Source organism: Diadema setosum, chromosome 3, assembly GCF_964275005.1.
Source record: "Diadema setosum chromosome 3, eeDiaSeto1, whole genome shotgun sequence".
Classification (NCBI taxonomy): Eukaryota; Metazoa; Echinodermata; class Echinoidea; order Diadematoida; family Diadematidae; genus Diadema; species Diadema setosum.
This window is the reverse complement of record NC_092687.1, coordinates 40139692-40166065: the sequence shown is the minus strand read 5'-3', so window position 1 is coordinate 40166065 and position 26374 is coordinate 40139692. Positions and strand designations below refer to the sequence as shown.

The following is a 26374-nucleotide window of genomic DNA, read 5'->3' as shown; positions in this document are numbered from 1 at the left end:
TAAAGTACAGTATGTTACCAAAGATCTTTGGTGTTATACTACACCGTACCGTACGCGAATATTTTTTCCGTACATGGAAACGCTACAGGACATGAATTATTCATAAGTTGAGCTGAAATTTTGAAGTGCGCAAGCGCGTGGACTTCACAATTCTATAGCTCGGCCAATTTGTACACGAATGAACGGACTCGCATACTGTACATACATACAGTGTACTGAGTATGGTAAGGGTACCACCTATCGGCAGGGTACCTTGACATCGGCACCCTGCGTATCATGGCTGTTTGCGTAAAGAACGAATTGTACGCGTGGGATTAAGTGCCATTTGCTATGAAAACAATAAAAAAGAAGAAACAAAATCTTATGAGCGCCCTACTTAACCCCGCTGGTAAATATGCGGGGAGCAGACAGCATCGTGATAGTCAGCGCAGCCAGGGCAGCCGGCGTGGCGAGCATGAGCGAGCATGCAGGGTTCGAAGAAAGTGCAGTCGATTGTTGGAAGCAGGTACATACGCAGCTCGCGTGAAATGAACAGCTTTACAAGCTGCAACCTAAACTACAGCCATAGGCTGGAATTGATGCCACATTACCACTATTCGTACATGCATAAATGGCCAAATAAAGAGTTCTTCCGAAATCTTTCGCACGCCCTTTTTGTCGATAAATAAACCGCTACCACAGAACAGTAGGCCTACTTCGTACTCGCCTATGAAGCGAATGTGCATACAATCGACTTCTCAGTGATGCCATGCTAGTGACTCGAGCATCGCGAGTGCACTTTCGAAATTCATGTACAACGATAAGTCATGACCAATCCATATGTAAACTAATAATAGTAGATCGAACTTCAGTAGAGTCTAGTTCTACGTTTTCAAACCAATATTAGTCAATTAGAAGTTATATGTGAGCGTGATTGTATCCAATGTACAGAGTGCTACGTGTGTGCAATTAAAATGACACGTATGTGACGTGTTGGATCGCAAGCGACAGTGCAGTTCCTCTGCAGCTGCAGCAGATATTGGTCGATCGTACGCACCTCGTGAGTGCAGTGACATGTTTACGCACGAACATATACATGCGCAACCATTGTGCGCAACACACACACACACACACACACACACTCATACACATGTACTAGTAGCTAGCTAGCTCGTTGCAGCATCATGTGCATGTGGCGTTCATTCTCGCAAGTCCGTGCGCATGCGCATTTCATTCTTTCAGCTAAACTTATGAATAATTCATGTCCTGTAGCGTTTCCATGTACGGAAAAAATATCGCGGGTCTAGTACTCAATCCTGCACAGCTACAGCCCTGTTGGCCGAAATGGACGGACAAGGTAAGTAAAGTTAACTTTATGCTTGTTAGCTCATAATTGCCTTCTCATTATTTTATGCTTTGTACATGTATTTCATCGTCTGTGGAATTCCAGGAGTCTGCTCATGCATAAATAAACCCACAATCCTGAAAAGATTCGTTTACGCGCGCCCATCATTCGTTCAATTTGCGCTGCCTTTGCCCAGTCCCATGTGTATATATTTGTGTGGGTTAATTTCAAATTTGTTGATTATGCCTGATCAGACATGATCATGATCGATGACACTGATCTCTTGCACTCGTAGAAAAGAGTTCTACTCGGTGACATGACAGGTGAAGTGATCGGCATAATGACCGGTGATTAAGATCTAGACCTAGCCTGTATGGAGTAGACTCTAGGTCTAAGTAGTACCTTAGCAATTGCTTAGTCATGTGTTTAGTACAGATCAGCTACAGTACAACGTACAATACAATACACATAATCAATGACATAGATCTATCATGAAATTGATGAATATGGTCCTACATTCCTGTTGGGTTGCTCACATGATAAACTTAACCTGTTAGATTCTAATTTCTATAGCAGGTCACTATATTCATAACTAAGGGCCAAACAGCTATTCAACATGGTGAAAATTGGGTTTGCAAAAAAAAAGAAAGAAAAAAAATGTGTGCATGTGTTAACGGTAGGTTCCTACTGTGAAAAGTTAAATTGTGAATATGATTGTGATTATATTTTGTTGTTGCTGTTGTGTTGTGTTGGGGCATCAGCCAGGCGCAGGCAGAGTTACCTTTGGCTTTGTCTCATTCTCAAGAAGGGAATTGGGCGTATGGGCATTAAGGGATCGAATATTATTGTTAGTGATATTTTCCTGATGTCCATTCATTATTAACAAATTAATGTCATTAATAGACTGCATTATGTGAAGCCCTTGTCGTTAACCATGCATTTTACGGCCCTATGTATATTTATGGTGCCTACTATCGGTACCTCATTCCCTTGTCTGATGTCCCCACATCCCTAACTAGCTTGGTCAGGCATCAAGACACTGCTGGATTGTGACTCTTAATATTTTTTCATTGTAGTTTGCTCCTAGCAGGTCATCCCATCATCTGTCCGATGCCATGCAATAGTAATGTTAAACTGTTGAGGATGGACTGATTTTGCTAAAACACACATTTCCCATACTATAGACACCTGCCTGAGTATACTCGGGACTCGTCCTCAATGGGTCAAAGCTTCATTATCATGCGGTCATGTCCCTGCACAGGGAGGGGAAAGAAAAAAAAAACAACAACAACAAACAAACAAACAAAAAAGTTCCAGTACGAATTGCCTGATATTGTATCAGGACTTTGTACAGCTACAGCATTGACCATTTGTACAACTCAACAGGTTAAACATGTGTCTTGCTTGGTTTGCTTTGTTTGTGTGTTAGGAGTTTTCGGAGCTGAACCCATGACCTTGGGGTCACCCCAGTCATCTTCAACTAGTCTACAACTAGTCTACAAGCCAGTCTCTCAAATCAGTTTCTTCCAGCATATCTAATTGGTGATCAAAGCCCAGCAATGTCAGTAAGTGACTAATTTTCACTCTAGATCTTCTCTCTCTATCTCTCCTTTGAATTCATCTTCTGTCTTTTGCTGCAGCACTATTACAATGAATCTTGTAGTACCTAGCCACATTTGTGTGTACAGTTTTTTGTACATTAAGTTATTAGTATTATACTATTGTTATTATTTATACATACATTTTGTATATGTACATGTACAATTTTATATCTCAAGTACCGTGTATTGTATTCTAATTCTGCTTTTCGTATTTTGTTATACACTGTAGCAGAGACTCCAACTCTGCCCCCCCCCCCCCCCCCCACGGAAAAAAGCAGTAACTGACATTTTTATGAATGTTTACTTTTTTGCAAAAATGAATAGTTTACCCAATGCTCTCCAATGTTAATAGGTCAGTTTTGCAAAAAGAAAAATGAAAGTGACCAAAAATAAAATTTTTCACTTTTGCAAAAAGCAGTAACTGCATCCAGTTGATTCAACTTTGCAAGTTTCCCCACGGAAAAAGCAGTAACTAACAAAGCCCACGGAAGAAAGCAGTAACTAACAATTTAGTCTTTATCATTCAGACTCTGTATAGTCCTTCCTGTATATTTTTTTCCCTAATACCATTTATTTTTTCTACTAATTTTTATTTTTTTTTAACAATGTAAACAGCAGTTTCTCCCATAATTTAGGAGAGTAGATATAAAAAGATTGTTTCACCAGTAACTTGACTCTGCCCGCAGGGAATCATATGACAAGTTGTAGAAAAAGCTTCTTTCTGGAGACTAGCAAACCTGGCAGACTCAGCGCGCTCAGAGTGCAGAATACGCGTGCAGCAGCTGCATGCGCATAAATTCTGCAGCATACAGTAACTAGCTAAACATTGCATCACATCACAGTCATCACTTGCATGCACAGTATTGCAGGTCTGGTACAGTTTGAGTGATCATGCCAGTGCTAACCATGCTGTCACACAGTTTCTGCGGTCCAGACATGCCTGTAAATCTATCATGAATTGCAGAGGAAAAGTCATGGTAGCCATGGCTTTGGCCAGAACCAGAAAATCTAGGTGAGCTGAAAATATATTGAAGGGAGATGAGCACTAGCATTAATGCACTAACGTTAGTCTAATGTTAGATGTAGGCCCTAAAGTTTAAAATAGGTCTACCAGATCTAAAGCTACAGAGTACATGTAGATCTAGATTCTAATCTATTGTTAACTGTTTAGTGTTAGACAAAATGTCAGTAGGCCTAGGCCTAATCTAACGTAATAGATCTAGGTCTAGCACTAACATTGGGCATAGATCTGTAGTCTAGCTTAAGTGTAACGTCAGAGTTCGACTAGGATCTAAGACGAAGAGACTTGACTTTATTGTCTAGTCCAGGGTCATGTGTCAGGGGCCAGGCCGGGCACTCCAAAGTTCAATTAGGGTACATAGGTGTCTACCTTATTTTTACACAGAATGCCATTCAATCTACAAGACCTAGTCTAGGCCTAGCGATAGGTCCTAGATCTTATAGATCTAGAATAACCAGAAAGTAGAAGAACTTTATAACCTGGTGGTGGTAACAATTCTCCTCCTATGGTCATGTGGCATGTGCAGTTACTGCTTTTTTCCATGGGGAAAACAGCAGACTCCTGGCCGTCTGCAGTTACTGCTTTTTTCCGTGGGGAAACTACCCAGAATCAAGGGTGAGCCACCGCAGTAACTGCATTTTCCTAAATAACATTTAAAAAATAACGGAAACATCATTTTTTCCTAGGTACTGTTAGACAACTAGGTATGGTGCATAATCATACCACAAAATTATTTTTGAATGTTTCTGTGTTTTTAAAGAATCTGCAAAAAACACAAAATCGCATTTATCTCAGCTCAGCAGCTATGCAGTTACTGCTTTCTTCCGTGGGGGGGGGGGGGCAGAACTCTCCTGCTTTCGACGGGTGATCTCCCGCCGAAAGCCCACATTTGCAAAATCTCCCGTTCTCCCGTTTGAGATTTAATTTCTCCCGTCCTGGCTCTGTGTCTCCCGTTTGAAATGATTTCTTACTTTAGTGTCTTCGTATGTTGAAAAATAAGCCTTTAGATAGCACGAGACAGCATCAAGAACCCTAATCATTAGAGCTTCCAGGGCCCAAGCGGGCCCTGGACCCCGGCCGCAAGGAACTTTGCGCTCGTGACATGCGCTTCGCGCACATCAAGTTGGAGTCTCCCGTTTGCTAGGGGTTTCAGGCGGGAGAATCTCCAGATCAGAAGGTGCTTAGGGTTGGAGTCTCTGCTGTAGCATTCACAATTATCTCATGACGCATTTCTGTGTGCCTGTGTGTATGTGGGTCATTTGTACAGTGTGTTCAAGTTTCCATTGGTGCCAGACTTACAAGCTTTACACTTTGAACAGCATTTGCCCATACACTTGATGAAAATATCAAAGATTAATACATGTAGTAGCAAACCACTACAAAGAGTTTATTGACATGCCTCATTTATTGTTCTTGACATTTCTGTTGTTGTTTGTTTTTCTCTGTCTTACAGCCAGGGTCCGGGCGACAAAGATCCCTCCTAAGAAGTCCATCGCGCTCGCTGACGCCGTCGACACTCGGTGCAAGAGACAGCGCCCTCAGACTGGAGCGGAGTGAGAGTCGCAGTTACCAGACACCAAGGTTGGCCTGTGATGCATCCATGGGTTGAATCCTTACCCCGTTCAGGATGCACAGGATTCTCTCGTATCGACTGAAGAAAAGAAGAAAATACCATGGCACAGCATCTGTGCCCTACTATTATGCTGAATAGCTGTGTTTTATACACTCTTGGTCCGTATTAAACCTATCTTTATCTTAACCCGTTGAAGATGAGTACCAAGTATACTCAGGCAAGCGTCTATGAGAAACAGGTGTTGTAGCAAAATCAAACCGTCCTCAACGGGTTAAGGTGGCCATAGGAAGTGTGTGTTTAGTGGCTAAATCAGCTTGTCCTCATTTGGTTAAAATCCTTGATATTGAAAGTCTTCCACCCTCTTACATCCAAAGATAAATTTGTGTTACAGGACAATATATTTGGAAGTTGCAGGTTTGAAGAGAAAGAGAGAGATATGGTATGTACATGACATCAGGGAAAGTCATTATGCCTCCGCCACGAAGTGGTGCCGGAGGCAAAAAGTTTTCGGGTTGTCCGTCCGTCCGTACGTCCTTATGTCCGTCTGTCCACTTTCGTTTACGCGATAACTTGAGTAATATTTTCTGGAATTTTACCAAACTTGGTCCAAGTATGAAGTATGATGGGGCAATTATTTGATTGGATTTTGGGTGAAATCGGCTAAAGGTCAAAGGTCAAGGTCAAATCATGAATTTGTATCCGTTTACGCGATAACTTAAGACTGGATGGAGCAAATTTCACCAAACTTTGGTGGAGGATGATGTATGATGGGACAATTTCTTGATAATTTGTTCAATGAAATCGGACAGAGGTCAAAGGTCAAAGATCAAGGTCAAATCCTAAAATTTATCTGTTTATGTGATAACTCAAAACTGGATGAAGCAGCTTTCACCAAACTTGGTCCAAGGATGATGTATGATGGGACAATTAGTTGAGTAGATTTTAGTGACATTGGCAAGAGGTCAAAGGTCAAAAGGTCAAGGTCAAATGCTACAAATGTTGCAATTTCCCCCATATCTATGCAATGCCTGAAGGTATTTTCTTGAAACTTGGTGTGGACATGTACTATTGCGTAAAGATTCTCCAGAGAGAGAGAATTTCATGTCATAAGGTCAAAAGGTCAAAGGTTAGGTGAAAATGTTGCAATATCACTTTTCTCGCAAATAGTTCAATGTATCTTCGTGGAACTTGGTTCATATGCATGTACTGTCTGGCAGGGATTATCTAGGGAATTTAGGGGTCATGGGTCAATAGTCAGGGGTCAAAGGTCAAGGTCAACTCCTCAAAATTTTACTATTTCCCTCATATACTAGTATATGCAATGCTTGCATTATTAGTTTCAAAACTTAATACATGCATTACCTAATGGAGATTCTCCGGGAAATTTCCAGCCAGAAGGTCAAAAGTCAAAGGTTAAGGGTCAAAAGCCAGGTTTCAATGCCCCCCCCCCCAAAAAAAAAAAAAAAAAATCTATTCTGTACCGTCATCACACTCTTTCTACATACCTTGGAAATTACTCAATGCATAAACTTCCCCAAAATTCCCGAAATATGTGTACCTGCACTCTTAGAAAATTATAGCAAACCCAGTTCAAGACATTTCTGACAAACCTGTCATATCAATATTTTGCCAGTTATGTGAAACTGTCATGGATCACACATTGTGAAGACATTGTACTATACGCCTATTTGGAGGATCATGCATTGTGGCGGAGGCATCAGTCGCCATAGCGACATTTCTAGTTTTTCTGTATGTTGATATCTTCTTTTGGGGCTAGTTTAAATTTGATATTAGGGATTATTACTGTGTGCAGTGATTAGCAGTCAACGTGATATGTGAAAGGACCTCAGAAAGGTATTTACCCGCATTTGTCATACTGAACAGTTATCACATGCATATTGCAGAGATGCTGACTGCTACTTTTTCACAGGATTTTATACCTTTCTTTTTCCCCCAAAGATACCACAGGTTCCTTACATAAATTATTAACCAGTTGAACTCATTATGTACCACATTTGCATGCCTGACTCAGTCATCAGCGTGCCAAGTTTGTTACTGTTAATCCTTCCCAAACAATAAATTGCCAAATGCCTTGGTACAATGAAAGCTTCACTATCTATCCCATTCCTCAAACATGCAGCTTGCATTAGCTGGTGCTTGAATAGGTAGGGGCGTTGCTGCTAGATTTTAAAGTAAATTTTGATTTATATTCATGGTTATGTGTGCGAAATTCACGCTTTCCAGACCTGGTCAAAAAGCACATAGCATACATGTAGCCACTGCTGTACTACCGTTGGTAGTCATTGTGAGAGAAGTTGTAGCTTTGTCACAAAATTTACATGACATCAAAGCTTGGAATTTTCTAGGAACTCGGGGGGGGGGGGGGGGGGGGGAGGGGGGGGGTTTACAGTTTGGCACACAAAAACGTAATGTGTAATGCTTTGTTTTCACACCAAGTTTTGTTATTACATGTACAGATTTGTCTATTCTACAATCGTAGGACGGGTAAAAAATACTGCTTTTCCTCCAAAGCACTCCTTTATAACCCTCATGATACCTCCATGCTGTTTACAAGTTTTGCATCCCTTACTATTTCAAATGTGTCTCCTTTCTAGGATCCCAACTCAAGTCTCCCACACACCCAAGGACAAGGGGAATGCCCCTCCGGTGGCTGGACTCTATGACCCTGTGGATGCCAGTAGAGGGAGCCCTGCTGTTTATGACATGCCAGAGAAAAGACAGGTAAGTTTATACATTACAATATATTTGCAAGAGAATAAAAACAAACCAAAGAACAAACAGCAGTTCCATGGGAAAGCTCTTTTAAGCAAATAGAAAATACTGTTGAGTCAAATCTACAATTGTGGAAATACATGTACTTTGTGCGAAAAAGCACAGATACTCAGCTCACGAATGGGAAGATGTAAAGTTCCATGCAGTGTTTATTTCTTTTCCTCTCAATTGACAAGTCTCCTGTGGCATTTCAATGTTTGATGTCTCAATGTCGTCACTGTGAAGGCTAAGACATTGGCCAATAATACATAAAATTAGACAAAGGCAAACAAAAATTAAGCTCCAGGTTATTGTTGACTGGACTACAAATAGACAGTTTAGTTCTGCTCTCCACATGATATATCTACTCCTATGGTATTCTATGTTCTATGTGTTTTTGTAGGAACTGAGGAAAGAATAAGTGGCATCAAATGTGTTTCTGTTCATAAAGCTGTCTATTTTAAAGGTAGGGGATACCTTTTACAGACCTCCCAAAATGCAGCAAAACATTAAATATGAACCTCAGGGGACTTGTTTAGGCCACTGCTGAGAAATTTGGAAGTCAACAGTTATCTACAATTTGAATAATGCACAAAACTCAACTACTCAGTAGTTCTGTGTGTCAGCCACACTTAAGCCTTTTTGTTGCAGTCTTCTGTATTTTTTTTTTAATCTATAAACACAAATCTAAAAGTATAAGAGCTGATGTAATAACATATAGAGTGTGTGGCAAGAATGTATATAGAAATGTTTGTAAGTTTTGATGAACTTTCTTCACAAAATATACATGATGGACACACATGCAGTGCATGGGTCTGCAAAGGTAGCCTAGTAATGTACCGGAAGTTACGGTGAGCCCCGAAAAAAATTCAATTCAAAATCTAACGATCAATAAAAATGTACTAAATGTTACCTTCCAATTTCAATACTTTATGGGAGTTTCTAAAATGATACTCTCTTCAATATACCACTGTATTTATACAACTCTTCATTTAAGGCATGCGAATGGGATTCCCTACCTTTAACCTGTTGAGGACAAGTCCGAGTATCCTCCTGTAAGTGTCTAATGGGAAATGCTTGTATTAGCAAAATCAGTCCGTCCTCAAAATCCCCATGTAGAGTACAGCATAATTTTGTAGTCTTATTGGTATTGATTGTTCAATTCAAACTATTAAGAATTTAAGAATTTAATTTCGTAATATCAAAATTCATATTTTTTATTGATCCCACCAGCTTGAGTTCTCCATGCAAGCACCACCACTAACACCAAGGCTATCTCAGACACAAACAGGTAAGTTAGAATTTAAAAAAAAAAAATATATATGTGACCCGCTACAACAAAAGGATCCTAAAGTTGCTGACGGCTGAGTAGAGAAAATCGAGTTTGAAGTCACATCATCAAAATTGGTCAGAACAAACAGATTTCTGTTTTTGGCATAATCTTGTAGTCTAATGTTTTGTCTATCATCTGCCAAAATTTTGAAGCTAAATGATCAAAGGAAAGGCAAGAAATCAGCGTTTTTCTGGGCCATGATTTTCCGACTTTCAACGTAACAGAAACGTGTCCGAAGATTTGGATTTAGTGCCGCAGTAAGACTCCGCCCCTAGCAACGAGGGAGTGATCTTATTGGTCAGTGCTCACATGTCGCATCCTGATTACTGATTGGCCATGCGTAGACCGCTGGCGCTAAGCTTGAATGAACATCCCTGAGGTTGCTAGGAGCATGCCTTATATTGTCAAGCGGTGAAAACTCTCACATCTCCCCTTGATCATGACAGCGTTGGAAGGGAAACTTTGAAGGCGTTTTTCTCGAAACTCTGATTTCTTCAACCACTTGACATGCGGTAATAAAATCATCGATATCTCCGCAACCGAGTACTTTTATGAGTCGTGCTATACATGAAATTAAAGAAGAGTTAAGGAATAATGTCATGCCATTTTCTGAAAATTGTCCTCCCCCGACTGTCGGATCCTTTTGTTGTAGCGGGTCACATATATGTGACTGATCTTCTTATGGCAATTTTCACAGCAACATGTTCAGTCATTTATTTGTATACTTCTCATGGCATACAGCAGTGCAATGTCCCATTAGTTTCAAGGACTTTTCTGTCCATCACCTTCTGCAAAAAGTCATTATTAGTGTTGTTTGCAGTTGACATGAGCCAAAGGCTGTATTGATATACCGTAATCATATCATGTGCACAAAAAAAATCAAAATGTGGATGTGCATTTCATCTCAAGAGAAGAATTTATTATAGCCTATAAGCTTAAAGTTTGAATCTAGACAGTACTGTCTTCATTTGCTGAGAGAAGGAAGAAGCAAGGTAAGCGTTTTACTCTGATTGGCTAATTTCCCATTTCACATAGGGAAACGTTCTTTTGAGTATACATTAATATGCAGTGGAATGATGAGAAAGGGTAAAGGGGGACAAAAAAAAAAAAGAGAGAGACAGCCAGTATAGAACTCTATTTGAAGAAATCATCGTACCCCTTGTTCCTTTTTTTCAGATAAGGTAAGTTGAAATATTTGTACTGATTTCAATTGTATTTACCCCCTACATATTTCTAGAATCCCCCTCCGCAAGTCGCCTGTTCTCGCCCTCTCGCACAAGTATGGTACAGTCCAGCCAGTGGTCCATGCAGGCACCACCCTCACCACCCCAGGTGGATCCATTCTACACACAGGGGTGAGCAGCTTTTCATTTATCATTATGTACAGTGTACTCCTGTTTTAACAAGCATGGTTATAACAAAGTGAAAATTCAAGCTGCAACATAATCGACTCTATGCATTTTTGTTTGTTTGGTTATATAACAAGTTTGATACATTGTATAACAAAAGAAAACTGCCGGTCCCGATGACTTCGTTATAACTGGAGTCCACTGTACTCGTGAGAGAATAAAGTTGTAGAATTTCAAAGTTTTAGTGTCTTTAGGAAACACCCACGGCACAAATTGCATTTACTCTGTGTTGCTGTACACATCTGGTTTTAATACTGTCAAACATAGCACATCATTGAATTAAACTTTTCATAAAATGATTCAAGGAGAAAGTGTTTGCTACATCTTTGTACAGAAAGGTTTCAGGGTTTTCCTCCGTCTTTAATCTATCACACTTTTATACATGTCATATGCTTTTTGTGCTGTTTATTGTCCGCATAGAGGTTGACAGTTTCATTATTGCTACCTCTGTAAGGATAATTGTGGCATGATTACCTGTTCTTACCTGTAAGCTTTAGCTCTGCTTCTGTATGGCCATAGTTCCCTGCTTAGAGGTTCATTAATGTCCTTGTATGTAACTATCTCTTGAAACAGAGAACAGCTACAGCCAGATGATCAACTGGATGATACATGGGTCACAATATTTGGGTAAGGGCGATTCTCAAGAAGAATTCTATCATTCTTTGCAATGCTGATTCTTTCCTTCTCAGTGAGGCTTCCAATGTATGAATGTGTCATGAAAAGAGCAAGAAATACATGTAGTTTGCTTCTGCTGTGATTTAATGAAATGTAGGAAGTGCTATAGTACAACAGCTTGGCACCAAGGTGTGAAACACTTGCCATAACTGTTCTACAAGTGTACGAGTCTGGGAGGTCTTTGAGAACCCAAAAGCTTGTATGAAATGATAGTAATAATAAAAAAAGAAATACAGTATTCATCGCATAATCGGGACAGGTTGGGAGTAGCAAACACGGCCCCTTTAAGCGGGGTGCCCGATTTCACGATGAGCACTCACCATACACTAACGGCATACGACATGTACATGTAGTGCACACACACACACACACACACACACACACACATGCATACTGACGTACTGTACATGTACATGAATACACAACCACGCTACCCCTCGGCGCGACCCTCTAGCTCTCCCTGCATTCTCGCAATGATGTAGAGTAATCGCAACCGGGTTCTTCTTCTGTCACCTCTATTCGAACACAAAATATGTGGATTAAAAGTTACACGTAGCTAGCACTTTCTTAAACATTCGTAGAATTCTTGGATACGTAGGGCGTTCCGTATAAATACATATCCACAACCATGGGAAATGATTACCCAGAACTGATGTGGGAACGTCAATGAAAAGTCCTTCAATCATTCAATCATCACGGCCTGATTGTTTACTTGCCGCGATCACTGCACTGTACATGTGTTGTCAATATGTAGCGATCTAGCTCGCCATACATACACATGTACAGAAAAGCGAAGGCGGGCAGCGAGCTGAAATGTACCTGTACTGGATGGACGGAGGTCAAAACACACCAGTCCGAAGCTTGCTTTGTAAGTTCGATGTAAAACGACAACTGATAGGGAATCTTTGAAATATTGCTGTGGTATTTTGGTAGATTTTTTGTGTAAAATATCAACAAAATCAAAGATCGCTTGAAGAAAAATTTTCCCGTTTATCAGAGGTCCCCACCCGATTATCCAGTGAAAATAACATACATTGGAAATGTTTCTGGGAAGCGTATGTCATTTAAGCGAGGTTCCCGATTATCAGATGCCCGATTATGCGATGAATACTGATTGGACATAATAACACCAGCTGTAATGCACGTGAACTAGTTACTGTGTATTGAAGAATAGCAACAGAAACCACTCTTTAACCCCTGCCCAATAATGGAAGAGTCCAGTACTGGTACTTGAATCAGGCAACACATTTTTACATCAAACTCTTGTCCTGCTGAGTGTGATCTGTTTTTTTCTATTGTTAACCCTTCACATGTCAGGCCTGAGGGACTCTGTACAATGAATACAATGCCTTGGGATTTTCTTTGCTAATCAGCGCCCAGTGCACTCAAATGGTTAAACAGACTTGAGTGTTTCTGACAGTCTTGATTCATGCATTCAATAGAGCTACGAAATAGTATGTGTATTTGCTTGTTCTGCAGTATGTTGTTCGTTAATGTCTTCATCATAAAGAAGAAAGTATGTTTATAATAGCGTATTATGTTTTTTTTTTTATATTTCCAAATTTTATTCAGTGGCATACATAACACTTTATGTGTCATTTTTGTTGTTATTGTTGTTTGTTGGTATTTTTTTTTTAGCAAAATATTATTTTTGCCTTCAAAATGTGTTTATTTTGGGAGGAAGATTATTGTGCAGCTGTATGTTGTCATGTCTGTATAATTTGGCAGCCCCAAGTCAACCCTTGATGGAATATTAATTCTCATGTATCTATTCAGGCTTCCTTTTCCCTGATCAGCTGGTTTAGGAGTAAGAGAAGATCAGCAATTATCTCCAGTTTGTTTGTTTTTTTTTTTCTTTTTTTACTTTTTCACACTATTGCAGGTTTCAACCTGCTGCAACATCCTACATCCTACAACAGTTTTCACAGTACGGCAACATGGTCAGACATGTGGTAAGTATTTCAGAGCTTTCAATTCATCTACTTAAAAGTTCTGCTCTTTGCTTAAGTGGAGCAACTTATAAACTTATTGTGAATGGTTCCATGACATTTCGTCGCTGGGGTGACAAGGCCTTGTATCTGCAATTTTGGTGAAAATGACTTGTTTGGATCAATGGTCAAATAATGGGTTAAGTGGTGTCCTGTCCAAATCCCAACTGTCTTACCCCATAAATGAAACCACCACGGCATGTCAAAGGAAATGCTATCCCATTCACTTTAGTGCTTTGGCCGCCATGTTTTTTGGCTCTCCTGAACACTTGACATTTTGTAGATACGAGGTCTTGTCGCCCCAGCGACGATTTGTTCCTGTGACATTTGCTCCCATAAAATATTTGCATGTAAGCCACACGTAAAACCTACATGTACCTACAAACATAACCCTAACCCTAATTCCAATCCTCACATCAAACTAAACCTAGAACCCTATCACACCTCTATCCTTAACCCAAAGTCCTTGGAGAAAATAAGACTGGAGCAATTGTTGGAGGAGCATATGTGTCACATTAATGAACACCTTTCATTTAAAGTCTCCTTGTAGACAAACTCATGAACATATTGATGGGGTGTATACTCGAAGCGATTCACTTCCCCCACACTGGAAAACAGGTATTAATTATGACGACGACCCTTTATGGTTAGTCCAAGGTTACTAGCAGTAGTCGGCAAATAGAATCATCTTGTCGCACCTCTGTGCCATTTGAGATGTCATGGAATGTTTTATAGAAGAAATAATGATAATGAAAAGTAGTAGTAGCAATAGTAATAGTAATAAACATAGTAATAGTAATTGTAATTGTTATAGTAGTAGTAGTAGTAGTAGTGGTAATAATAATAATATTATTATTAATAATAATGATAATAATAGTTATAATAATAATACTAACAATAATAATAATAATAATAATAATAATAATAATAATAATAATAATAATAATAGCAATAATAATAATAAAAATATTTAGAAAAAAATGATTTGACTGTTCCATTTCCTTTTTTTTTTTTTTTCATTTCCAACAAATGCCTTTCAAGGTTGCCAGTTCAGGTAACTGGATGCATGTACAATACAGCTCTCGTATCCAGGCCAGGAAAGCCCTAAGCAAGAACGGGAAAGTCTTTGGTGGCAACATCATGGTTGGCGTCACTCCCTGTATAGACAAGGTTTGTTCCCCCAGCATGATGACAGAGCAATCATCATGCCATTAGGATTGTACATTACTGTCTGTTATCACTTTACCATGTCATGTTGACTATGATATTAAAATGCAGCATTTCGTTGGAGGCGAGTGTATGATCATGGCCCGTGAAGAGTTGACATCGTGTACTGACATCAGATGGTTACATTTTTCACATTGCTATTATTTTGATTGGTTTATTGATTGCTTGCTTCCTTGGTTGATTGATTGATTGGTTGATTGATTTATTGATTAAGTGAGTGAGTGAGTGATTGAATCATTAATTAATTCATTGATATATTCATTCTTTCATGTATCCATCTATTTGTTCATTATTATTTCTCTTTTATCACAGGATGTCATGAGTGGGGGCACTACAGACACCTGCGCCCTGAACACCACCGGTGTAAGGGACACGCCGGTCACCCCTGCCAAGCGACTGGTATCCCAGAGTGGGGAGAACATGGACCCAGCCCTGACCACAAAATGTACCCCCATTCGACCCCTGACAGCAGCTTACAAGGCTGCTAGTAATCCACATGAGGTGAATACTGTAAAACCTGACATTTTTTGCGGCATGAATTTTTTTTTGCGAATTGGAGCCGACGACCTTTTCCACAGCATGAAATTTTCGCAAAGTGCCTCTGGCATTGAATGCATATAGTGCAGACAAGAGCCTTCGCGTGCATTTTAATTTCGCAAAACTTGGCTCTCGCAAAATTCTTGAAATTAAAATGCTCGCAAACATTCCTCATTTTACAGTACTTGTACACGTAGAAGCCTGTGGGCAAATTTAGCAATATTTGTTTTACTGAACTACTCATTGCAAATGGTGTACAGACAACGTGTTTCCTACTCAGGAATAAGAATGAAAATGGCAGATCTAGTGTGACACTCAAAATGACACCTATGCCTTTGGATCTCTAACTCATTTGCTTATGACTGTCAATGCTAACAACAGGGTGAAGGCCTTGTTGCAGTGAATTGAAAGTTTGGAACTGCCATTTTCTGCCCTTTGATTAGGCCAGTCAATTTATGTTGTGTATCAAAAAGGATAGGAAAGAACTAAAAACCATCTACCTCCTCATGCCAAGCTGCATGCAATGCATCCATTCTCATTCACACAGAATGCTGTTACCATTCTCCTCTCATTCACACCAATGAATTCATCTATTCTTTCATCCTTACAAAATACTTTTATCATTCTTACATCCACAGCAGGGAATTCATTCACCCTTTCATTCACACAGAATAATGTTTAACTTCTCTTCCCATTCACACCAAGCATTCAATTGTCTCCACTCTCTTCTTCCATGCAGGTCATCCAAGAAAGCAAGACACCACAGAAATCAAGCAATGTTGTTAGCAAGACACTGGAGTACATGTTTGGATGGTGATGTCTCCCTCCATCAGAAAGACCTTCAAAACACCCCCTAGCTTTATAGTGGACTGCTCTGCCCTTTGACTGGGTCCCTGTCATGTTCTGATTGTTCCATTCCACTGAAGGGAGAAAATGAACTATAAAGCCATTGCCTGTGATGATAGGATATCGGTGGCTAACCTGGGACACAAACTATACCATCAGAATCACCACTGGAAGCAGCATCTTCTGTGAGACCCACTGAAGACTAGTCCAGAGTATAACCTTAGGCAGGTGTCTATGGGAAATGCATGTCATAGCAATATAAGCCCATCCTATTAAACAGGAAAAAAGGAGTATAAAGCAGACCACTGCCTGATTTTGACTGATACAATCTAGAGCAAAAATGCATTTATATCCATATGACTGATTATTTATTTCCTTTTTTGTTATACGCACTTTTCTTTCTTGAAGTCGACATATAAGGGAGGTTGACTGTAATTTGCCTTGCCCAAAAAGTTCACACTGATATTTAGCAGCACCTAGTAGAATAGTTTTTGGATGTCAAAGTTTTGTTACCCTGTTAAAAGGGGTTGATTTTATGAGAGTCTTCTGCAGACTCGTCTGATTTTGTGTTCATTGATAAAAATGTATGGGAATCCCGGGATTGTTTGACAACCCTTTTACAGAGATCATATAAAAATAAGCACAGGAATAGTACAGCCACATGTAGTTACAATCTGTGGCTGAAAGGTTTCTTTTCTTTGTTTTAAAAGTTCGAACTTCATGTAATTCCTACTACTTATACCCATTGTAACAGATTATTGTATTTCTTCAAAATGTGACCCTGCATCACAAAAGGCACAGAAAGTCGCCAGACATAAAATTTTTAATAGTTAAGAGCATAATCTAAAAAAGCAGACATTAAGCTTTGAAATGATGTATAAATCCAATCAAATGGACTCTCCTAACCTATCTAAATATTGGAAAGAGAACACACACTCGGGGAAAAGTGAGAACTGAGAAAAGAGGCTCTGAAGTACAGTGTCTATTCAAGCACTAGATCTTTACCAAGCCGTGCTGGCTGTGCTACGAATGGGACAAAAAACAGGATGTAAACCACCAGAGTAACAACAATGAAGGGATTATCAGATTAGACTGAAATTGAGCGTGCCTTATCAACACATTTTGTTCATAATTGATGCTAACTTTCAAAGCGGTAGCATCATCCTTTCAAAAGATATTAGAGTTGAAAGTGAGGAGTGTGTACAAGGTTTTTAAGAAATGAAAAGGGGACTCTTAAAAACACATCTAATCACACTATTCTACCAAAAAATGTTCAAGATAAACTGCTGAAAAACACACTTTCCTTCCCTTTTAATGATCCCAAATTTTAGCATAATGTAGAAGAAGACTTGCTCTGTCAGAAAATATGAAAAAGTCAAGATCGGTGAGGTTGACCATTTCACCTATTTTCAGTCCTCACACAAAATCAGTGTGTGCGACTTTTTGTTTGTTTTGTGGTGCATGGTCACAAATGATTTCCCAGCTTCTCTAGAAACATCTCATGCTTGCCTGTGGCAAGGTTTGCTTTCTCTCATTATGTAGACTTTTAACAGATAAGCAAATTAAAAGAATATGTCTTCCTTCAAAGCAGTATACAGACCGTACAGTTTGATAGGGCAGATTGTCAGCATACAAACAAAATGAAGGAAAAAAAGATGGCTGAACACTGTTCATGTATGTACACATTCCCATTATTCTAGATTGAAGATTAAATGTATTGTTAATATGGTACTGCAGATTATGTATACCTGTGATATCCCCTTTTATACCGGAATTGTGAGGAATACAGATACCTAGTTTTTAATATTTCAGATGATTCATTTACATGCCTTAGGTTAGCTGACAAAGTACAATTTGTACTTACTAATTTCCAACTTACTATTGGTAATATTTGCATATCTCTTGTCGTTTATTTGTCTAATACACTTAATTATGTTTTGTTTTGTTTTTTGAGGAACCCCATATAATCAAACGTCTGACAAATAAAGCCTTGAAATCCACACAATGTTTATGAACAAAAATGTACAAGATAATACTGCTCATTTAATCTACGAAGGTATACATAATGTGTTACACTACAAAAACAGACACATGCACACACACACACACACACACACATATCTTGATTGCAGGACGGTATGGGATCACGTATGTGTTCATCTACGGATGCTGTATAGGATTTGAGGGTGTACTCTGTCCAGTTCCAGACAGATTTTAATCAAAAATGGGAATGTGGCTGTTAATAAAGTTTAATAATGTATTTCTATCACATATTATGGTCTACAAACTCTACTGCATTCTTTGTCTCAAGTTGCCCATTCACTTGTGCTGCGGTGTGGTAGCCTTATTTATTTTTACCCCCCATTTTTTTTATTTTTAATTTTTTTTTGCTTGTTTGCTGCTATCTGTGTTGAGAGTGTTTATCAGGTACCAGCTGAAATGTAGACATACATCGAACATACATACACACGTACTAAAATGAGCACGCAAACAACGGTGTTTATACTGATTGATGCAGCATAACTTCTGGGTTATTTCTGATGCATAAAATTCAAGCATAATGAAGAGATGCGTACACACCCCATGCATCTTGTGTGTGTGTGTGTGTGTGTGTGTATGTGTGTGTGTCTTTTTTAAAGGCATAATTTACCTTTTGCAGATGAAACAAAAAACCAGCTTTAGTGCTTCAAAATAGTTCTTAAATGTGCATTAGAGATGGAAACAACCAATGTAAAAATTTGAAGCATTATAATCAGTGTTAAGTACTGTTGAATATACGAAATGTGAACAATAGTTATAATAAAATTGTTTCTAGACTAAACCGTCTACAGTTATGGTTTAATGAGAAACACAGGAATATCTCCCTATATTTTAGGTTTTATTGTAAAACGTTTATATGGTAGGATGTTTTGTGATGCAACTGACCTACATACTACTGTATATGCATCAAATGCGATAACTTGAAATTTTTTAAGATCACTGTTCCCAAAGGTAAACTGTACCTTTAAGACTGACCACAACCTTGTGTGTGTGTGTTTGTAGTTTGTTTGCTTGTTTGTTTGTTTGTTTGTTTTTTTCTCCTCTCTTTTAGGCCAGCACTAGTTGTAATGGTACTGTGGCCAGATATTTTTTTGTTGTTGTTGTTTTTGGTTTTGTTTCTGTTTTGTTTGTTTCTTTTTCATCAATTATGACATTACAAGCATTAAACACATATTCATAATATAGTCATTACTACGTATCTTTGAAGTGAACAAAAATTTTTAAACAAAAACAATGACTTTAAAGAAATATTACCCCCTTCTAAAACTTGGGTATTCAGTACACTAACAAATGAAGAAAGAGACACATTATGATGGTTGTTAATCAAAGTGTTTAATTTGTTGCCAATCATTCAATTTTGGCACAAAATCTTTATACATACAAGCTTGTCTATACAGGAGAATGCCCATGAATATAGTAAAGGGGTATTCCATATGATTTATAAAATTCATATCGCGTACATTACGCAATAGTGCCATGGATAGATTTGTGGATTTTATCGTGGTCCTTGAGAAGATAAACCCATACTTTCAACAACAACAAAAAGAAGAAAAAAAGTTCTTCATATGACGAACAAGGATGATGACATACATGTAGGAGGCTCATAATTTCATTACAAAATGATTAAATTTTGCTAAACAAGTTCACCCTGTGTGAATTTATGCATGCTCTCTCTCTGTCTTTTTTTATCATGCATTCTAAAGTGAAGCTGCCATGCCATCACCCCTGTTCGCTGTGATTTGTTATGAATTTTGAAAACATTCTTATTCCTCATCACAGTCACTATAGATTCTGAAACTCTGTACCCAACATGACCAATTTCTAGATGTTCAAATGCAAAAGTATACAAAATCATCCAGAGGTCTCCTTTAACATCTCACTGCTAATTCCACAAGCCTTATCCCGCTTCATCAGCAAAATTTTGTTAACCTGTATGAGTTTGTGTGTGTGTGTGTGACGTGTGTGTGTGTGTGTGTGTGTGACGTGTGTGTGTGTGTGTTGTTGTTATTATTATATTATATTATTAGTAGTATTATTATTTTTGTTATTATTATTATTATTGTTATTATTATTACTATTATTATCACTACTACTATTATTATTATTATCATTATCTTTTTCTTCAACTGCATTGACAGGAATGGGCTATACAACTCACAATGTTCAACCAGAAAAGTAGTCACCTGTGGACTTCATGTTTGACCTAATACTTTCCATATACATGTACTGTACATTGTACATGTACTGTATGTTTGAATAATGGACCACTGTAATCTCATACTCACTGTACATTTTATCACAGAAATAGTTTGAAGAATTCACATTCAAGTTACTTGTTTAATCGGTGCACATGGAGATATTACATACATATTGTATTACAAATGCTGGAAACGTGGTACAGCTGTATTTCAATTTAAGTATTTTTTTTATGCTAAATGAATACATACTTAGTAGAATAAAAAAAGACTCAAAATGTATCAGCCTAAATGCAATATGCAATTTTCATAAAACAAGTGCAAAGAAGAACTCGTAAAAAGTAAAGTTAGTACCAAACTGAAATAGCTATGGGTACATACGGAGTTTGTACATAATGAGTATCACTTCTGTTTTCTGTCATACAACTTGTACACTGTAACGGTTAAACTGGTCATATGTGGTAATGTCCACATACAGCACATTAACATTTGCCCTTTGTTCTTATTTCATGAGATATAGGCCTACAAACTTTTGGGGATGATCAGCTGGTTACCTCATTTATAGCAGGACCCAATGAATAGCAGACCTTGTTTGTGTGTTTAGTGACTTCCTGCACACTAGGTTTAGATGGTGACTTGCAGAGGAAGGGAATGTAACAGTACGTGTACAAAAGATCCCATCCAAGGGGAATTTGAAGTGCTGTTGAGTCAAGTTAACCCCTTGAGGACGGAATGACTTTGCTACAACACGCATTTCCCATAGACCCCTGCCCAAGTATACTTGGGATTCGTCCTCAACTGGTTTAACAATCATAAGACAAATTACACTGGACATCAAATAAGCCCTGTCCAATCAGTAGCATTTAAAAGCCATTGATTAGGACATTTTGTGTACTGTTATACTGTTAAGACTGCTCATAGTACACAATTTGAAAACATATACTTGTGACTCGTAAAAAAGTTGGCCAGAAGTGAAATTTCTCGGCTGGTATTCCGGAGACATGATTGCCTTTGCTATAAGGAGGTTATACAGTTATGTCTGTGCTGCTGTTGGTTTGTTTGTTTGATTGCAAAATACTATGTAACTCAAAAAGTTAAAAACTGATTTGAATGAAATTCTAGTAAGAATTTGAATGAAACTTGACAATGATGCAATGAATAGAAAAGTGAATTGATGGAAGTGATCCTATCACCATCTGGGTCCAAGATTTTGGGGGCTTTTTTAAAAGGATTCTCTTAGGGCAAATAGTGAGAGAATTAAAGCCGCACATACGAACTGACCATGTGATCCAGGTACAGCAAGAAGTTAACCCATTGAGGACAGACTGATTTTGCTACCAGAGACATTTCCCATGATCCCTGCCCAAGTATACATGTACTCGGGACTCGTCTTCAGTGGGTACCGGGTAGGAACACTTTACTTGGTCTAAAGAATTCTTGAATATTTGGAAATAAGGCAATTTTCTGCAAATAAATGCATATGAAATGAGTTGCTCAGCGGAGGTCTGCACTCTGAGTGATTTCCTAGTCATACCTGTAACAAATAATAAGAATTACTTTGCTGCTGTTTTTCTAAAATTTCCTTTTAAGCACTGACAAATTCCTGCTATTGCTCATACTATTAGCATGGAAATTTGACCAAAGACGAATGCAAGAATAAATGGCATCATGGTTTGGCAATGTTTAGCCAAGTACTTATGGATGTATTACAAACCACATATTGAACATTGCAGTTTCTTGCAATTATTGTTTCTGTGCTGCATAGTAGATGTGGATCTAGACGAATGGTCTTCAAACTCAACTTGTCGGGACTCCATGTTATGAGAACATCTTCATGAAGACCAGGAAATGTACAAATAAGACCACAAAGAAAGGCAAAAGTAAGCATGAAAAAGCAAACATTCAATTATACCACTATATCCAAACAACAAAAATTATGCAACGGAAGGTAGAGTACAGAAACTATGAAGCACAGGGAATAAAGTGCAGGTATATCACTGCTATGAGGCCATGAATATTAGTGTACAGACAATGGTGGCGCTGTTCAAGATCATATTCATCTGTAGCCAATATTCGACGTGTAGCTTGAAGTGCCAGTACTGCAGGTTGCTGTCAATGGTGAGGAGGTAACAGACGACTGCCACAGCAACCAAGCCGCTGATCCGTTTTGTCTGCCACTCCGAGGAGAGGAGGAACCCGCCGAGGAGGAGGGCGATGCCCAGCGTAGCCATGGCAACCTGGCAGTGGGGCAGGGTGTGGAGGAAGGCGCGCCGCTCCTCGGGCGTGCGGTAGAGCTGCACGGCGCTGATGATGCAGAAGATAGAGATGAGGTTCTTGCCGTACGGGTAGAGGAAGTGTAGACGGTAGCGCTTGCCCAGATTCTCCGCCGCGCGGCTCGCCATGATGAGGAACACGCCGATGACGCCGACGTCGTGGGAAGCTACCCTCGCCTGACAGAGATGAAACAGGAAAGGAACAATTCACACAAATAAAGCAAATTATGTACCAAGAACATGTTTACACATCAGGCAAGATGTAGATCATGTGCCAGCAAAGAGAGGTACTTGAGGGGGGAATGCAAGTATTCCTTTGTATTAAGCACAAAAAGGGGTGGGGGGGGGGAAACGGGGGGGGGGGGGGGGAACCTTAGCCCCCAACCACCCTTGTTATGCCGACCCTTTGTATGCTCGGCTTCAGAAGTCTGTCTAGGACACTATCTGCAACATAGGCAGTAACATTGTAAAATCCTATTCATAATCCACCCACATACAATGTAGATTCTTAGCCTGGGATGTCTGCCTTGGATTGCCTTTCAGCTGTGGTTTGAGGGCCCCCTTCCATTGGAGTCATCTAGCACACTGTCTTGTACCAGGTAACTTTGGTCTTACTTGTATCACTGTCTAGTTTGGATTTATTTCTTCAGTACTAGCTCTACAATTTTTCAACAAAGAAAGACCTAACAACGCTGGGGAGGAAGTCGATAAGGCTGAGCAAAGAACCAAAAAACACCATCAACAACAAAATTCATATATTATATAGTACTAGTTTGAAGTCCTACCTTAAAAAAAAAAAATGATACTGAAGGGCACATTTTTTTGTCGTCTTTTTCTCAACACGATGAAACATAAGAATGGCTGATTCACTGCACAAACTATTCAGATAAGGCGCGGTCAGACTGGCAAAAGATCGAGAAGTTTAAGATCGCGAAGTTTGGGCCATTGGTACGCGCGCAAGCAAGAGTGCACCGTCCGATGGCTAGTGATTGTGACGTAACAATGCGCATCTGCACATGACAATGACCTCGCGCTTCAGAGGCACCGCCCACAAACAGATCGAGAAGTTTCGCGGGAAGTTTCGCAGGAAGTTTGCGGTCACACTGGCAAAATTTCGAGATCTTAAAGATCGCGATCTTAAACTTCTCGATCTTTTGCCAGTCTGACCGCGCCTTCTAGTCTAGTTACCTGTCATTTTTAAGCATGGTACAATATGTAAGCTGTGTATGAGTGAGGCTTAACAATGGGAAACAGCAAACATTGATCAAATTTTGTCTTTTTAGCGTTCAAAATAACATTTAAATTGATGCAGAGGGGTAAAAATAATGTGGACAGGGAAAACAAGCAAATGTCTATTTTTTTGATTTTCTTTATTTTGTATTTCAACTAATCTGTAAAGAGGGATTTTTGGGGAGAAGGAGGAAAAGAACACCAGAAAAAAAAAAAAAAAAAAATTAATGTGCTTTACCACCATCCAGGTCTTGGCCGAACTCTGCTGACTTTGCGTGACCGTGGTGAAGAGTGCCATGGCAACAGCCGTGACAATAGCAAACAGGGAGCGCTGCGACCCAAAGGACATCATGGTCCCGCAAGTGAAGAGAACAGCAATGTGAATGTAGATGTAGAACAGCGGATATCCCTCAGACCTGTAGAACAAATAGAAAGATTAACATTTACAGCAAGTGGAAATTTATCAAATAACAGAGAGAGAAAGAGTACATTACCTCCATGCATACATGACGGCACTGCAAAAAGAATATTAACGTTGGGATGAAGAAGATGATTACGTTGATTTAAGGTCCATGGTTATTATTAAGCCCCCAGCATGTTTGTTTGTTTGTTTCCCCCTCCCCCCCACCAAACAAATGTTTTGTGTCCACTAGTACCACTAACACTGCACAATTTCACTTGTGTATGTCTCTGCTGCTGTATTCTTTCATGAAGTCCACACTACAATAATATTGATTAAGATGTTTAATACTTGCTTCCTCTGTAACAATAACTCCCTGATCCCTAAGCCTTATCAAAACTGCAACATGTTACAACGCCATTCAAGATTTCAATGCCTGCTATATGAAGAAACCTAGATTCTAAACTAATGTTAGAATCTCTATTCTAGGTACTAACCATTAGATCTAGAGAGTAAGTTTTTGTGCTTGACTGAAAGATCAGTAGCGTCGCGTCGGTACCTAGTATTAGACCCCTAGCCCCTAGAACGTCAGGGGATATGTTCCGCGAAGACTACGTCTAGCTTCACAGAATCCCCTCCTACAGAGGAGAGCGATAACATTAAAAAAAAAAAAAAAAAAAAAACAATAATAGATTTCTAATAATAATAGATGAAAATAGTCTCAATAAACAAAAGGTGCCTAATATCATGCCTCCGGACAGACAATTCTTTCTCTCTATATTTGCGCACGGTTGAACCTTGGTGAGGGTTGCTGATAGTTCATTGCCATTATCATCAATTATTACTAATCATTCTTCCCGCAAGGCTTTCTAGCAACTTAGCTATTAAAGTTGCCGCAAAAGCACCTACCATTGACCATTGTACATGTACATCAAAGCAGTCAACTTCACCATACCAGGGCCGGGAAGAAAGCCTAAAACACGTTAACACTAGGCCTAACGTTAAATTTAAAATTAAATCAATTAATTTATCCATAATAATCCTAGTGTGAGCTGCCTAAGATATTACCGAATCAAGTAGCAAGTAGGTCTGTAGAACGCACGTACATTTAATTACAAATTTATAGGGCCTGGTTTATCAGCAAGTCCCAGATACGACTATTACGAGTCAACATTTTGCAGCAAAATACGCTACGTCCGGGACCACAGTGTCCCAAAGGCGTCGACAGGAAGTAGACTATTAATCATAAAAGCAATGCAAATTGACCATTTATTAAAATACCTGTGGTCCTGCTCACGCTCCGAACATAACATTGTCAGAGTAAGTGCAGACAGAAATGGAAAACGAAACATTATGAATGCTGATACACCCTTTAGCATCGAGAGAGCAGACAGTTTACGGTGAGTCGTGGGAGCTGCCATCTTGATTGAGTCGAGATGTTTAGTAACGTTGGTGGCGCACTGCGAAACTGCGTACGGCGTACGGCACTGCACAAAGAGGGCTCTGTACAAACTAAAGCCCCCGTCACACTAGAGCGGATCAAGCCAACGAATGCCCAGCGGATCCGAAAATTTTGAGATACCCTCACATCCGTTGCTCGTCGTTCGTGACTCGCTTGACGTTCGCTGTATCCGCTAGCTGTTCGCAGAGATTCGCAGAGATCCGCCGGAGCCAAATTTTGATTTTGGACATGTCCAAAATCTTGAGCGGATGACGAACGGAATGACAATCCGCTCTGTGTTCGCTTAGCATCCGCTGATCGAAAGTTTTGGTCGCTCTGCGTTCGCTTAGCATCCGCTGATCGAAAGTTTTGGTCGCTCTGCGTTCGTTTCTTATTCGTCCGCCGTTCGTCCAAATTCGCCCGCCAAATCTGAACAGCAACACACGTTACGAAGTAGGAAAAAAACAAATAGATATTCATAGCCCACAT

At 39.3% G+C, this 26374-nt stretch overlaps 2 protein-coding genes across 2 annotated transcripts; one reads left to right on the top strand and one right to left on the bottom strand.

Annotated features, from left to right (window-relative positions):
* The first annotated feature begins 394 nt into the window (after nucleotides 1-394).
* On the top strand, nucleotides 395-18571 carry LOC140246860 (nucleoporin NUP35-like). Its single transcript, XM_072326187.1, has 10 exons — nucleotides 395-505; nucleotides 5400-5527; nucleotides 8135-8261; nucleotides 9525-9582; nucleotides 10862-10979; nucleotides 11607-11660; nucleotides 13591-13660; nucleotides 14738-14866; nucleotides 15236-15424; nucleotides 16200-18571. The coding sequence occupies exons 1-10, from the start codon at nucleotides 395-397 to the stop codon at nucleotides 16275-16277; spliced, it is 1062 nt and encodes a 353-aa protein (XP_072182288.1). The 3' UTR covers nucleotides 16278-18571.
* Nucleotides 18572-22541: 3970 nt separating this feature from the next.
* On the bottom strand, nucleotides 22542-25865 carry LOC140226590 (transmembrane protein 101-like). The gene is made up of 3 exons (XM_072307042.1): nucleotides 25726-25865; nucleotides 24283-24460; nucleotides 22542-22991 (listed from the first exon to the last, which is right to left on the bottom strand). Exons 1-3 carry the CDS (start codon nucleotides 25863-25865, stop codon nucleotides 22542-22544), a joined length of 768 nt encoding a protein of 255 aa, XP_072163143.1.
* Between the last annotated feature and the right edge of the window lie 509 nt (nucleotides 25866-26374).

Coding starts and splice junctions, on each gene's coding strand:
- LOC140246860 (XM_072326187.1), top strand. CDS start 395: ATGCGGGGAGCAGACAGCATCGTGATAGTCAGCGCAGCCAGGGCAGCC. Junction 10,980..11,606: donor GATCCATTCTACACACAGGG/GTGAGCAGCTTT, acceptor CTCTTGAAACAG/AGAACAGCTACAGCCAGATG. Junction 11,661..13,590: donor ACATGGGTCACAATATTTGG/GTAAGGGCGATT, acceptor ACACTATTGCAG/GTTTCAACCTGCTGCAACAT.
- LOC140226590 (XM_072307042.1), bottom strand. CDS start 25,865: ATGGCAGCTCCCACGACTCACCGTAAACTGTCTGCTCTCTCGATGCTA. Junction 24,461..25,725: donor GAGCGTGAGCAGGACCACAG/GTATTTTAATAA, acceptor TTTGTTCTACAG/GTCTGAGGGATATCCGCTGT. Junction 22,992..24,282: donor CGGCCAAGACCTGGATGGTG/GTAAAGCACATT, acceptor CATCTCTGTCAG/GCGAGGGTAGCTTCCCACGA.